Below are 14,216 nucleotides of genomic sequence, written 5' to 3'. Positions count from 1 at the left end.
ATTGGATCTGATGGCATGGCTATTTACATGGTCTATATTTTAATATAAATCTATTGTTGCTAGATTGTGCACTTAACTCTAGGAGACCCCAGGGCCTCAGCAGGAAGGCATCTCTTTGATAGTGTAGGGTAGCATAGTTCACAAGATGAGTGATGTTTCTCCAAACCAATATCTCAACCGGGCCATTTAAGACGTGAGTAGTACTGGCTAGTGTTCTACGAGTATACTCCACGAGGTCCATTTTGAGTTGGCCCCCATGCGGCTGACAATTTCATGAGACCAGTCTACCGTTTCAGGATTCCTTCACGATCTATAGATCCACATATTTACACCGTAGTTTGGACTGGGTTGAAGGGATTCCAGGTGGGATTAGTTTGATTTTGATTGTATGATGTACTGTTCATTCCATTCGGGACTACATCCTCTATACCAGTCTATCCTTTAGCAGTGCTGTCTACCGTCGGCCCTGTTTTCGGCGCCGGCGCCGTCCCTTTGCCACCTGGATGGGAATCAGTAACTCGAGTTGGTAAGGGTATTCGATGGCGCCTCACTGCTTGAGTATAGCATCATGGCGAGAAGCACAGCAAGAACCGATGCCTGTCAAGTCAGGTTAACATAGGAAGAAGTAAAAGAAAGCATCTCAACGCACCAGCGACAAATCCATCCCCTCAGCCACAACAACCTCCCAAGACGGTCGTTTCCCGGGGATATACACCGAAACCATATCCGTCAACTTGACCACCATAACCAGATGCCCGCGGTGGTAAACATGCGTCTTGGATTTCCAGATATTCTGGCCCCTCACCTCCAGAACTGTCTCCTCGCCATCCGCCGCCGCATTCCGGAAATGCACGTCGAACTTATCCTTGAGCGCGCTGTACTTGGGCACAATCGTCGCAATGCGCTCTGATTCATCGTTATCACTCCCCTTCCTTTTGCCTTCCCCCGGAAGATGCAGATAATACGTCACACCAAGATCCTTGCGCGAGATCTCAAAGAGCGGCAAGCCCGACGCATCGCAGAACCGGCGCCGCTGCGACCACGACGCGAAGTCGCCATCGACGGCGAACAGTTTCGCAGGCTCGGGGCTTTCGGGCGTCGGCTGCGCAGTGATTGTGAAGTTGCTGCTGGACCAGCTGGCGCTGTGTTGCTTCACGCGGATTGTGGTGGTGGAGGGGACGACGTGCTCGGGGCGGATGGCGAGAGGCTGTTTTAGGGGTGTGAGGGATTCCATTTGGTGAAATTTGCTAGCAGCGTTTGCTAGGAGTAGCTAGCAGAGGAGACGAGGAGAATGAGGTGTTGGGATGAACTGGTGAATTGGCTGGTCTCCACTGATAAAGACTAAGGAGGATCAGGCAGCTCAAAGCGAGGCGAGGAGCCAAGATTGGGGCGTCTCGGTCTAAATTCGGCAGACAACGATAGACAAAGAGGTTGAGGAGCTGTCATCAGGCACAGCTGGTGACGAAGAGGGACAGCAGAATCCGCTGGTGTCGCAGCAGTGGAGTTTGGAATGTGAATCGCCAAATGACAGCTGGTTAGAATCGCCCCAATGTCTCTTCCATAGCTTGCCCCTCTGATCGCCATTTATGAGCCAATCAGATCAATAAACAGCGCGGAACCCTGCCGGCCCCGAAATAAGCGCTGCGCCGCATGTGTGGAGATCTGACACTGCAGAGTGTAGACTGTGCCAGTTAGGGCTTCTAACGGATGGATTCAAACCCAACGCATGTTGACTGCATCTCCAAGGACTGCCACGCCAATAAGCTGACATCATCTCACTCTTCACAAACTAGTTAGCCTGTTAGTACCTTGTGTATGGAGTCGGTGTACGACAACAGCCCCCACAGCTGTGGGTCAGGACCTGGAGGGGCCATGGCTGAAGACTGAAGACTGAAGACTGAACCTCCAACTGATCGTCATAGCTGAAGTGAAGAATGAAGAGTGAAACTGAAGAGTCCAGGTGAAGTGGGGTCCCATCCCTCCCACACGTATCTCCCTGCATGTACCTGAACATCACAACCATCATCTATTCACCACCATCCATGCGATCGGAAGCATGAAGAATCCTTTACTGCAAATATTCCCCATCCTCTGGGCCGTCGCCTCGGTCTTCATGGCCTGGGAAGCACTATGCATCCTCACCGGCTCCAGATACCCCATCCTGGTTGTAACGTCCGGGTCCATGGAGCCAGCCTTCCAGCGCGGCGATCTCATCTTCCTTTCGAACCGGCAGCAGATTATCCATCCTGGCGATATCCCTGTGATCTGGATCCCAGGGAAGCCGCTGCCTATGGTTCATCGGGCGATTACTGTTGATTATCAGGCCGTGGAGGGACAGGGACAGCTGAAGTGCGTATACTGTATTTGTTTTCTGGAGTGTTCTGAACTAGCTAACTGGAGCAGACAACACATCTTGACAAAGGGGGATAATAATGCGGTTGACGATAGGTACATGTACGTCCCAGGACGCCCGTTTGCACTCCGCGAAGAGGTGGTCGGGTTGGTGAAGGGGTATGTGCCGAGACTGGGGTGGGCGAGTGTGGCTCTGCAAGGCGGATTGAGGAAGGAATAATAGATAGAAGCGGAACTGGACATCCAGACAGGGGAGGATGCTTGGATTGTAATTAGCATGAGGTCATATGCGAGGTGGAGATCATCCTACACGACACCAACAGTGTAGACGAATTAAGGTAGTCAGGAATCTTACTCCGAGAGGTCCGACCTTCCAGAAGGTCTTCACCGAACTTCTGCACTCCTGACCCACCGATACTTCTGTAGATTGCATGATGGGCCAGAACTGCCAAGTTGATCGACATGGCAGTGCATGGAGCATCAGCATGCTCGCATGGAGAACATGAGGGCCGAAGCTGAAGGACAATGGAGCCGTTGGGGCCAGAAGCAGAGACTAGCCAGGATCCAAGACTTTAATTAGACTACTGACGTGCACTAAGGAAGATCGACGGGAGGGTATACAGTAATATTGTGGGGAGGCATTTGATATCGGATCAGAATTAACTAGTCTACTCCACAGAAACAGAAAGCAATCTCACTGCCAACACGAACATGAGTCAATTGAAACGGCCCCGTGAGCCTCCACTTCTTCCTTGCACTAAGGATACTTTACATGCTGAGGCTATTCACCCCCACCTAGTAGCCGTTGCCGTCAAGGGCGGACTGGAGCTTGTTGAGGTCGTCCTCGGAGAGACCAGTGTATTCCAGGGAGTCAGAGCCTGTAGTCAGTTAGCCACAGGTTACATTGTCAAGGAATCAGTGGAAGATACGTACCCAGAGGAGTAGGGGCGGGCTGCGCGGGGTCCTGGCCGATAATGACATTGGACAGGGTCATGCAGGCCGAGGGGATGTTGTTGGCGCGGAAGGATCCCTCGCCAGTGTTCTGGAACTCAACAGTGACGCCGTTCAGTTGCTCCTTGCAGGTGTCTGCAGCAGGCTGGGGAAGGCCGGCGAAGGGCTGTTGGATTCGTTAGTGTTCTTGCTTCGTAGTGAATCTGCGTATATCTCACATCGTCGCGCTTGCGGAAGACGGAGCCCTTGATAGAGCCACTGACGGCAACGTCACGCTTGCCGTTGATCTTGCCAACACCGTAGCCGACCATGGCACCGGCTTCACCGGCACTGAGGCTGTTAGCTTGGTAGCAGTGAAGCCAGCTTTTGAGACTTACAGAGCACCAGCGATGATGGGACCGAGCACAACGGGGGGAGCAGGGCAGAACTGCACCATGCTCAAGGTAGCAGCAATAGCAGCAGAGACGGAAAGAAGTTGCATCTTGAAGAGATTGATTGTAAAGAGAAGCTTTGAAGTGAAGTAGAGAAGTAGAATGAGTTGATGATTGAGAGTTGATGATGAGATTACTGAGGGAGATGGGTTTTTATATCCCAAATTCACCAGACTTGGAGCAATATCTGACATGAATCCATCAGCAAACTCCAATATCCAAGTCTCTATCGCATGACCGCCCCCAACGCTGCTCATTCCCCCTTCCAACATGGCAACCCGTGCAGTATACCCCATCAGGACGCCGAGCTGAAGAAGGGCACCTGTGGACCTTGCAGGCTGGCTTCCAAGGCATCATCCTAGCCCCTATGCCCCTTCTTCGTTATCAAACCTTCAGCTCTTCCTTCGATTTGGCCCCATCGTGGCTATGGATGTAGCTATATCCAGGATCTATGGATTCTGATCCTGCAGCCAGAGGGCGCCCTGCGTTCTAGTCGTGCCCTGGGCTCCACAGGAAGCCATCCTGAGGAAAATCTCGCATAGTAAAGAGTCATTCCAGTCATGAGATAGTGCGCTTTGGCCTTCTAGAACGTGAGCAAGCGTGCCCCATGGCGGCTGGATGTCCAACGGCCCCCAAGCGTAGCACGGTGGACTGCTCAGCGGAAGTCGACCGAGAGCAGGACTTGATGGAACCAACAAGTCAGCCTGTAGCTGTAAGCTGGTGTCTTGTCTTTGGCTATAAATATGGGCATATCCCCCGAGAAGAATCTCATCAACAGCAACAATCCAATCTCCAACTCAATACAACAACTCTTCTATCTTCCTTCCAACCAACTCAATCTACAAGATGCACTTCTTCACCACCACCGCCGTCAGCGCCCTCGCTGCCCTCTCCCTCGTGCAGTTCTGCCCTGCTCCTCCCGCCGTCATCGGTGCCATTGCCGGTGGTCTCGGTGGTGGTGCTATCTCCGGAGGTATCGCTGCTGGCACCAAGAACAGCCGCCGTGACCTCCCTGCTGGTGTCTCCCAGGAGTCCATCGACCAGTGCACCCAGCAGATCAACGACCAGGGATCGCCTGTCAACGTCTACAGCACTGGTGACAGCTGTAAGTCTTAAAACATTACCATAAGCAATATAATACTGACGTGTTCTAGCCGCCCGCGCCGACGATGTCCCCCCTGCCTGCATGAACCTCGCTGCTGTTCTCCTCGACAACCCTGCCCAGGCTGGTGGCCCTGTCCCTACTCCCATGGGCAGCGCCAGCCTTGAGTACACCGGTCTGAGTGAGGATGACAAGACCCAGCTCCAGAACGCTCTCTCTGGTTAAGTTAGAATAGACTGCTGCCGATGTGGTTGAGATGTTCTACTTGAATTAGTTATGTATTTCATTTAGTTAAGAAAACTTGTCTATTGAATTGTCCTACGGGGTTATAATTATTTCATGCTCGCTATCAGTAGTCACTATATACGTAATAAGCACCAAGACTAGTTGAACATAGCCACCACTGTTTAAAGTGGGAAGCTGAGAATGGATCCTGCCTTGAATAGCCCTATATGACCCCGACCCACTGTCGTGGGGGCAGCCCCTTGAGGTCCATGGGGCCATTTTAGGTACATAAACAGGCTGATTCCCTTCCCAAGATCATCTCAGCTCTTACAATCTGCCACGCAGTCATGTCTGCACTTTCTCAAGTCATACTGCCAGTCACGGCATCCATCGCAACATTCTTCCTCTCCGTTGCTGCCTTCTTCCACCTAGCCAATATCCCTAATCCTCGCAGACTCATTCTATCGCCAATACTCTACATCCCAGCCGGCATCTCATTCTACCTGTCGGAATGGTGGCCAGGCGATCTCAACAGTCTCTGGGGCCTCCTCCTCTGCATCTGGATCGGCCACTCCACATCCCTCCTCTTCGTCGAGAATGACCATCTATACCAAGACGGAGAGTACCTAGCCCGCTGGTCCAAACTCGCACCACACATCCATCCCAAATTCCACAAGGGCATAAAGCTCTGGAATAACCCACGTCTCCTGGGGACACCCCACGAATGTATCCTCAAAAGCCGTAAACCGGCGATACCATCAGGACTACGCGCATTCACGGTTATCCGTCTCGCAAAGGTGGTCATATATGCCGGCCTGTACTTTTATATCAAAACATACATCTTCCCTGCTGCATTCATGCCCATCGGGATGAATGAATTCGACCCCCTGCATCAAGTCTACTTCCGGCGTCTCCTGCCATCATTTCAAGCGCAGGATATATATGAGGCTGTCACCCTCCGCGAAACCCTCCTGCGCAGCGCCTTCGTCGCGTGGTGGACATTCTCCGCCGTAGCGATGCTCGACGGCTCCCACGCCGCGCTCTCGCTCATCGCCGTCTCACTGTGTCGCTTCGACACCCCATCCGAATGGCCACCAATCTTCGGCCCGTTAAGTGCAGCGTGGAGCATGCGTCGGTTCTGGGGCAGATTCTGGCACCAGATCATCCGGCGCACGTACACGAACTACGGCGAGATTGTGTCGCGGCGGATTCTGGGGTTGCGGGCGGGGTCGGTGATGGATAAATTGATTGTGATTTTTGCGATTTTCTTTCTCTCGGGCGTTTCGCATGCGGTTGTTTCGTGGAGATTGGGGGATTGTGCGTGGGGGGGTGATGTTTGGTGGTTTTGTTTGAATTTTGGGGTTGGGATGGGGGAGGTTGTTGTTTTGGGGGTTGTTAGGGCTGGAATGAAGAGGACTGGAAGGGAGGATTGGGTTAAGAGCGTGCAGGGGAGTTTGTTTGGGAGGGTTATTGGGTATATCTGGGTGTTTGGGTTCATGTTTTGGAGTGTGCCCAAGTGGCAGTATCCAAAGGTTTATTGTGTCCTTGAAGCGTTGAGTGCTTGATCTGCTTTGGATCTTTATTATTGTATACGCAGACTATAACTCCTTGCTCTCTGGTACTGGCTGTTCAACCCTAAATGTATAGTTGCCAACAGCCTACAAGATTATTATATCCGACAGAGGCAGGCTTGGACAGGTTATTAACCAACTAGCAGTGTTTCAGGGCAGTATACGTTAAATCAAGTCTATGAGAGAAAGACATCTACCTCCGCGGCTGCACCAGACTCTCTGTACTACTATCATTCACCGTCCTGTCATTCACCGTCCCCGGCGAATCATCCCATTTGACTTCAGTCTCGGTCGTCATCATAATCCCATTCTTCCTTTTCGATCCTGCCTTACTCCCATACGCCGCAGAACCACCCCCTTCCTCATCCCCACCCAGCACAGACGTCGTATTCCCCCCTTGTGTCTTGCGCGACCTCGACACATGGTCAAGATCATACCCGTACCCATACTCATAAGGTGCACCCCCAGCACCCCGGTTATACCTCCCACTGCGACTAGTCGTGCTGAATAGTTTCGGGACGAGCCGCACGAAGACGGGCTTCAGGGCCGGCGCGCAGGCAGCTACAAAGGCGAGTCCGACTTCGATTGTGGAGATGCAGAAGAGCACGCTGTAGCTGGAGTCGGGGGGGATGTTGCGGTCGAATTTGTCGAGCAGGATGACGCGGATTATTCCTGCTAGGACGGTTCTACCAAATCCATTCTCATTAGCATTCCAATCTTCTTTGTAGTGTTGGTTGGTGGAGTGGGAGTACATCAAACCAAACGACAAAATCCCAACAAGCATAATCTTCTGCTTTCTCGCAATATGCAGATTATACACAATCCACGTCGGAAGTAGCAGTACGAGAAAATCCGTAAAGATAGCCACCGACGCCGTGCCCGTGACAAAGTCTGCAAAGTTGACGCACTTCTTATCCGGATACGCATCTGGATTCCAGTGCGACGCGACGGGGACGCAGTTGAAGACGGTAACTAGAAACGTAGCCACCGCCGCTACGGCGTTAAGCACCATGAGGCCCCATATTGTGCGGCGGACGGCGACTTTCTGGCCGGTGAGGCGGAGGAGGAAGAGCAGGATGGAGGCTTTGATTAGGGCGAGGATGGGGTTGTACAGGAGTTCTGTCTAGAGATGGGAGTGGTTGTGAGTGGGTGAGTGCTGATCTAAGGAACAAGGGGATGCTTACTGCGTAGGAGTATTTGGCTGCGAGGCTGGCGTTGTAGTCTTTTGGGATATCCCAGACGTGGTACCCGATGTATTGTAGTTTGATTGCTGTTTTTTATCAGCCATGTTCATTGATATAGGGGAGTTTCGTACTGTAGTATGAAGTGACGGTCTCTGCCCAGTACAGCGCCTAATAATTATAAATACCAGCCAGCTGTACGATGAATGGTCCTACCAGTGCAGCGCAAATAACCCAGTCATCTACTATATTAGCGATGTTCATGTTCACTTGTACAGTTGAGATGGCATACCAGCAGCAAACGAGCGCATCCAGACCCGGATATACACACGCAGCAGCACCACGACCGTCGCAGCGGCAGGAAAGCCGAAGATCAGGCCGATCGCCTGCGCCTGCAAGTTATCGTGGGGCAGACCCTCCGAAGTCGATGAGTCCATGGCGATCCGGTTCACGGCATAGACATGATCAGCGTTGCAGATCAGAGAACGAGGCGAGGAGATCGTGTTCGTGCTCACAACAGATACACTGCAGTATTTATAGTAGTACTTATGGTAGTATTTATACGTGGTATCGTGCCTGTGATGGTTCGTTCTCAGATTTGGCCCCAGGAATCAGAGTTTGCAGGATTCTGGCTCTTTTATGCTGCAGTGTCCTCATCTGGACGAGCTGGTCCTTGGCCTGGCTAGAGCTGCAGGACGGAGTTTCTCTTCTAAAACGGATTAAATAACAGGGATGTTTTGCACTTTGCATCTGTTCTGCAGGAGACTGCGAACCCTGTCTGCCGGACACGCAGACCAGGACCAGGACTGGCTTACTGCTTACTGGAGCACTCAAGATCGGGTTTCCCGGAGAGGACTTGGTTTCATCCAGGGCCAAATATATTAAATGAGATTAATAGCCGGGGCTGCTCGGCTTACAGTGTCTATTTACCGGCTGGCCCGCAGGTCCTATCATTTCAGGTCCAGAACTCACTGGACTTTGGATATGGGTAAGCCTGCCTGGAATATACGAGAGGAACGGCATTATTGGCTGCGTATATTAACCCGAGAGTTGGGCAAAGGCAATGCAGCCCTAGTTTCAGTCCGGTGCCTCACCAGCTGTTAGCGCATCGCTTGCTCGAGTCATGCACAGATTGGTCCACTGCACCTATTCCGGCCTTTCCAGGGCTCGGTGCATTCTTCCGACTGCCTGCTCGCTTCTGCTTGACTGAGTCTGGTCGCCACGGGATATAAAGTGCCGGCCGCAATAGTGCGTGCGCCGTTACCACGCCAGCTTGACCACGCCATTCTCATTTCCCCCTACTAATTTAATTAGCAGAACTACTAGTAAAGTGGCAGGCTTCATCTCCGGCCCACACTCGTAAGTATTTGAGTAGGCCTCTCCCGCTGTTGCATCCTGCTGCCACGGTCATCCAAGAACCGACGTCAACCGGGCGACTCCTGGCGCATTGTAATTAGCAGAGGCGTGAGTACATCCTAGAGATGAAGAACCTGCTTTCTTCTGCCCTCGCCACCCTGGCATTGGCCGCAGCTGCCACCGCAGAGCTCGCAGCCCCGTCCTTGAAGGTCGCTGCAGCCACTGGTACCCCCTCAGACACCCACTTCCCCGGAGAGTCGCTGCAATTGACAGACGATGTCTTGGCCGAAGTGGAGGCGGCCATCCAGAACAAGTCGGTGTCCGATCTGTTCAAATTCGGGGACGCACAGACCGACTCGGCTGTTTCAAAGCGAAGCCGGCGCAGCTGCAAGACCATACCAGGCGACTGGCTGTGGCCGAGCAACTTGGTCTGGGAGATCTTCGATCTCCTCCTTGGACGACGTCTGATCAAGGCCGCGCCGCTCGCTGCTGCATGCTATCCTGACTGGCCTGAGTATGACGCGCAGAAGTGCGACGAGATCACTGCGCAATGGTCCACCTCGGATCTTCAGTACGTTACTGTTCTAATAAGCTGCCTAGCTAATTTTCTGTAGTATGGGAGACCCGACCTCTATCATGCTTCCTCTCTTTGAAGGGCGCACTTGCATGCCTCCTGGATCCAACTATACCGACACCTGCAAGATGGGTGGTTATCCTTCTTACGTTGTGAACGTCACCAACGTGGCCCAGATCCAGCTGGCTGTCAACTTCGCTCGCAGCCTGAACCTGCGTCTGGTTGTCAAGAATACAGGCCATGACTTCAACGGCAAGGCTGCTGGCAAGGATGCCCTGTCTATCTGGACTCACTGGCTCAAGGATAAGAAGTTCTACCCCGAGTACCGCGCTGACAATGGCTATGTCGGCCCTGCGATCAAGTTCGGCGCAGGTACCCAGGTCTGGGAGGCCAATGAGTTTGCAAAAGAAAACCACGTCACAACCGTTGGTGGTGAGGCTGTCACTGTTGGTCTGGGAGGAGGCTTCACTGCTGGTGGTGGCCATTCGCCCTTGTCTAGTATGTATGGGTTGGCTGCGGACCAGGTCTTGTCTATGGAGGGTATGTTCCTATCCAGTTGAATAATATACAATATACTAATAGAGATAGTCGTCCTCGCCAATGGCCGCTTCATCACCGCATCGGCCACCAAGAACCCCGATGTCTTCTGGATGCTGCGTGGAGGAGGAGGCAGCACCATCGGCGTCGTCACTTCATTGACTGTCATCGCTCACCCCCAGATCCAGACGACCTCTGTCACTTTCAACTTCACAATCAACGACTGCCCCAACGCTGATGCCTTCTGGACCGGTGTCTCCGCATACCTGGACAACTTCCAGCGCTTCGTCGACGCCGGCTCTTACGGCTACTACTACGTCGGTGCCTCCTCTATCCTGATCGGTACCGACTACGCTGGGTCAACAGACTACTACTTCCGTATGCACTCATTCATTGCCCCGAATATGACAGTCGCCCAGACCAAGAAACTGCTTGCCCCGTGGTTCGACGTGCTCGATAGTCAGAATATCACTTACACCCCGTGGTACAACCACGCTGACAACTAGTATGAATCACCTTCTATAACTATACGAGAGTCTCGCTAATAACCCAGCCACGATGTCTGGGTTGCCGCCTTCCCACAGGAATTCACCGGCTCGGCAATGGTCAAGACGGCCTCGCGTCTGATACCGCGGAGTATATTCACAGAGGACACCTCTCGAGCCAGCCTGTTCGCGGCCCACCAGGATGCCATAAAAAATGTACCAGAAGCAATATTCTCCAGTTACCTGAATCATGCTAACTGAATAGGGCCTCTTCATCGCCGGATTCCACATCTCAGGCACCGGAATCGCCATGACACCACCAACCAACAACGCCGTCCTGCCCGCCTGGCGCGACGCCCTCGCCCACATCATCGTCGGCGGGCAATGGACCGCAGACGCAAGCTGGTCCACCGTCTACAACACGTCCACATTCGTGACGCGGTGGATGGACAATTTGCGGACCATTGCGCCGGACTCGGGTGCCTATATGAGCGAGGCGGACTTGATTGAGCCGGATCTGCAGCAGGCGTTCTATGGGAGCAATTATCCCAGCCTTTATAGGTTGAAGCAGAAGTACGACCCCTCGGGACTGTTCTATGCGCTGACGGCTGTGGGCGCGGAGGATTGGGAGGTGCAGACGACTGATCCGTTGCCTGTGTCGTGGAATAATAATGGGAGGCTTTGTCCTGTATACTAATAATATGCTGATAATAGTATTTAATTATAGAAGTGTACAGTAGTTAAACAAGGAGAAACTGCGCCACTCCAAACTCAGGCAGCTGGCAGTCTCTCTCCCACTCGTATATAAACTGCCACTCCCACTCCTGCTGGTTATTCGAAGCCACAACAACCACCACGGGGCTCTCAGACTCGCCCTGGTATTCAAACGGCATAGGAGGAGCGACTGCTCCATTCGTCCCCCGATCTCTCAGACACGGCATCAACAGCGCAACCCAGCGAAAGCTCTTAAACAGCGGCGCCACAACCGACCCAACCTCCCGCCGCGTCTTCATGTCCATCCTATCACTCCCGCCTTTATTATACACATGGAAGTACTCATGTAGTTCACTATCCTCCTGCGCAAAGCTGTAAACACTAAACATCCACGCCGGAAGCCCCCTCCCCCGCCGCCTCAACACAGCACCAAGCCATTCAGCCCTGAATCCCTCCTTCGTAATCATCCCCTGGATACTATTCTGCCCATCATACGCCGGATACTGCTTCCCCTCATCCGTCGCCGTCGGAGGGAGAAGATTCGGACGCGCAGGCGCCCATCCCATCCCCCTCGCTTTAATCCGCGGAGAACCCGAGACCAGAAACCCCGTCGCAAGCGGCTCCCCTACCTTCGCTGCCCAGAATTCATCCGCGGCTTTGATGACTGTTGCGGAGCCGGCCACCAGCGCCCAGATCATGGGCACGTCGCGGTCCTTGGTCGCGTGGCGGTGGTTCAGGAGGCAGGTTGCTTGCTCGATGGATACGGGTTCTGCGGCGTCGGCGCCGGAGATGAGGTCGAAGGTGCGCTGGGTAGGCGTGTAGTGCTGCACGGCGAGACAGGGCGGGATGAGGGAGAGACAGCTCTGGGATAGAACGTCGTTGAGGATATCGACGAGCGAGATGACGTGGTTGTCCCTGCAGAGGATATGCAGTTTTGCGCGTCCGCGCATGCCCTCGAGGAGCGTCCAGGCGCGCACGTTCCAGTCGCAGACGGAGAGTGCAGTCAGGACTGCTTCGGAGGCTTGCAGGGTGTGTGGGTGGATGGGGATTTCCATGATGTCGCGGTCGGCGAGGAGGGTGACTTTGCTGGTCTCGAAGATGGAGTTGATTTGGCCGAGACATTCGGTGCGGAGGGTGCGGTCGGTTGGCACGCAGGGCGAGTCCATCCAGTACGATGTGCAGTGGAGTGTTTTCGCGAGAGCGCTGTATCGGCGGTGCAGACAGCTGTTGAAGCCGGTCTCTGGCCGGCCGCCTTGGCCGTGGCTCCAGACGTGGGAGACTGCCATGGTATCCTTGGTGACGGGGGTATATCGGATGTGACTGTCGTCGGTGTCTTCGAGGGATATGGCTCGTGCTTTTCCACCGGTTATGCTGAGATAGGACTGCTCGTCCCAGGTCAGCAAGTGGCAGGGGAAATCAGGGCTAGGGCAGCTGAAGTCGTGCGCGCCCTGGATCTGGACGCCCTCGGACTCGAATCTCTGGCAGTTTCCAGGTGCTTTGCCATCGCAGATTCTATTCGAACCACCTCCAGGAGAAACAAGGTTGCATCTAGGGCCACGGTCCCCAAACCGGCTTTGGTAGATGTCGTGGAACGCCCTGAAATCCTGCGGCACACAGCTCAGATCGGACCGGAGAAGCTCAAACGCCCACTTGCACATATAGCCCGGGCGTGACCTTTCAATCGTCTGCCGTCCAGGCATCACGGACGGAATCTGCTTCGCTATCATATCGTTGTGTCTGTCGAACCGGTATCCGTCCATCTGCTTGCTCCCGTCGTACCACAGCTGCAGCATCACGGTGTGCTGCCACGCTGCCCATAGAAAGGCCTGAATGACGAACCAGGCCTGTGCGTCCTCCTCATTTGGACTTCCGTCCAGCAGTCGCGTTGCCGTGTCCAGGAGACTGGCTATCGTGTCTGAATACTGGCTTGTGAAGCTAATTGGGACGCTGCGGTCCATTACCAGGAACAGGGCGAGCCGGATGCTGTTCGTGCTCGGTTTCGAGAGTACCGTGAGGGCTGCCCACTTATACTGAGACTTGCTCTCGTCGGCCTGGCCGGCCTGGCCAGGCTGTAGTGGTGTCTCAAAATACTCAGCAGGCCATGGCCCTCCATACGCGAATGGCAGTTCCGGTGGATCCGAGGGAAGTCTAGCAAGCAGCGCACAAGCCCGATCAACAATCTCACTCTTGCTCATGGCCTGCTTATACGTCTGGAAACTACACAGCATCAGCGTTGCAAGGTGGGCATCCAGGCTGTCGAAGTGTGCATCCAAGCCATCCCCACTCCCACCAGGAGGCTTGATCAGCGCGAACGCATCGCGACACCATTTCTCCAGGGCGGCCGTTGTTTCCGAGCTGTTATTCCAGTGCACATCGCCGGCGGAGCCTGTTTCAGCGAATGACTGGAATCGCATTTCGATGGGGAGCAGGGCGAATTTGTCAACTGGGTAGAAGCTGTTCTGGTCCAGGATTGCGGAGACATGGTCCTTTGTGAGGGCGTTGAAGCCTGGCATCGTGTATCTTCCGGTACTCTGTACTTTGGAAAGGGGATGAGGGAGGTGTCAGTTATATAAAAGGGTGCATGTCAAGTCTCAGCTGGAAGTCGACTACCGTAAGAGTGGGACGTGCACGGGCTCGTATTCGTGCTTAGTACTGCATAGCTGCCTGATTGGACTGGAATTGGAATTACATTAATCGATGGAGAAGCGATACTGAATCTGGATAACCAGCTGAGTGG

The 14,216-nt window shown here is 53.7% G+C and overlaps 8 protein-coding genes across 8 annotated transcripts; 4 read left to right on the top strand and 4 right to left on the bottom strand.

The window, feature by feature from the left end:
• Window positions 1-510: 510 nt before the first annotated feature.
• Window positions 511-1,234, bottom strand: APUU_10489S (uncharacterized protein; the record flags this gene model as incomplete). Its single annotated transcript, XM_041701362.1, has 2 exons — window positions 511-597; window positions 650-1,234. 2 exons carry the CDS (start codon window positions 1,232-1,234, stop codon window positions 511-513), a joined length of 672 nt encoding a protein of 223 aa, XP_041549855.1.
• Window positions 1,235-2,056: 822 nt separating this feature from the next.
• On the top strand, window positions 2,057-2,572 carry APUU_10488A (S26 family signal peptidase; the record flags this gene model as incomplete). Its single annotated transcript, XM_041701351.1, has 2 exons — window positions 2,057-2,349; window positions 2,404-2,572. The coding sequence occupies 2 exons, from the start codon at window positions 2,057-2,059 to the stop codon at window positions 2,570-2,572; spliced, it is 462 nt and encodes a 153-aa protein (XP_041549854.1).
• A 575-nt stretch (window positions 2,573-3,147) lies between these two features.
• Window positions 3,148-3,784, bottom strand: APUU_10487S (uncharacterized protein; the record flags this gene model as incomplete). Its single annotated transcript, XM_041701340.1, has 4 exons — window positions 3,148-3,230; window positions 3,286-3,469; window positions 3,522-3,633; window positions 3,681-3,784. The coding sequence occupies 4 exons, from the start codon at window positions 3,782-3,784 to the stop codon at window positions 3,148-3,150; spliced, it is 483 nt and encodes a 160-aa protein (XP_041549853.1).
• Window positions 3,785-4,580: 796 nt separating this feature from the next.
• On the top strand, window positions 4,581-5,061 carry APUU_10486A (uncharacterized protein; the record flags this gene model as incomplete). The annotated part of the gene is made up of 2 exons (XM_041701329.1): window positions 4,581-4,839; window positions 4,889-5,061. The coding sequence occupies 2 exons, from the start codon at window positions 4,581-4,583 to the stop codon at window positions 5,059-5,061; spliced, it is 432 nt and encodes a 143-aa protein (XP_041549852.1).
• A 347-nt stretch (window positions 5,062-5,408) lies between these two features.
• APUU_10485A (wax synthase family protein) lies at window positions 5,409-6,626 on the top strand (the record flags this gene model as incomplete). Its single annotated transcript, XM_041701318.1, has 1 exon — window positions 5,409-6,626. One exon carries the CDS (start codon window positions 5,409-5,411, stop codon window positions 6,624-6,626), a length of 1,218 nt encoding a protein of 405 aa, XP_041549851.1.
• Window positions 6,627-6,825: 199 nt separating this feature from the next.
• APUU_10484S (uncharacterized protein) lies at window positions 6,826-8,250 on the bottom strand (the record flags this gene model as incomplete). Its single annotated transcript, XM_041701307.1, has 5 exons — window positions 6,826-7,755; window positions 7,817-7,902; window positions 7,948-7,984; window positions 8,030-8,055; window positions 8,106-8,250. The coding sequence occupies 5 exons, from the start codon at window positions 8,248-8,250 to the stop codon at window positions 6,826-6,828; spliced, it is 1,224 nt and encodes a 407-aa protein (XP_041549850.1).
• A 1,044-nt stretch (window positions 8,251-9,294) lies between these two features.
• APUU_10482A (uncharacterized protein) lies at window positions 9,295-11,462 on the top strand (the record flags this gene model as incomplete). The annotated part of the gene is made up of 5 exons (XM_041701296.1): window positions 9,295-9,740; window positions 9,784-10,283; window positions 10,332-10,785; window positions 10,834-10,981; window positions 11,031-11,462. The coding sequence occupies 5 exons, from the start codon at window positions 9,295-9,297 to the stop codon at window positions 11,460-11,462; spliced, it is 1,980 nt and encodes a 659-aa protein (XP_041549849.1).
• A 43-nt stretch (window positions 11,463-11,505) lies between these two features.
• On the bottom strand, window positions 11,506-13,992 carry APUU_10483S (HET domain protein; the record flags this gene model as incomplete). Its single annotated transcript, XM_041701285.1, has 1 exon — window positions 11,506-13,992. The coding sequence occupies one exon, from the start codon at window positions 13,990-13,992 to the stop codon at window positions 11,506-11,508; it is 2,487 nt and encodes an 828-aa protein (XP_041549848.1).
• Window positions 13,993-14,216: the final 224 nt, after the last annotated feature.

Source organism: Aspergillus puulaauensis, chromosome 1, assembly GCF_016861865.1.
Source record: "Aspergillus puulaauensis MK2 DNA, chromosome 1, nearly complete sequence".
Taxonomy (NCBI): Eukaryota; Fungi; Ascomycota; class Eurotiomycetes; order Eurotiales; family Aspergillaceae; genus Aspergillus; species Aspergillus puulaauensis.
Note: the sequence above shows the minus strand (reverse complement) of the source record. Positions and strands in the feature narration are given on the sequence as shown.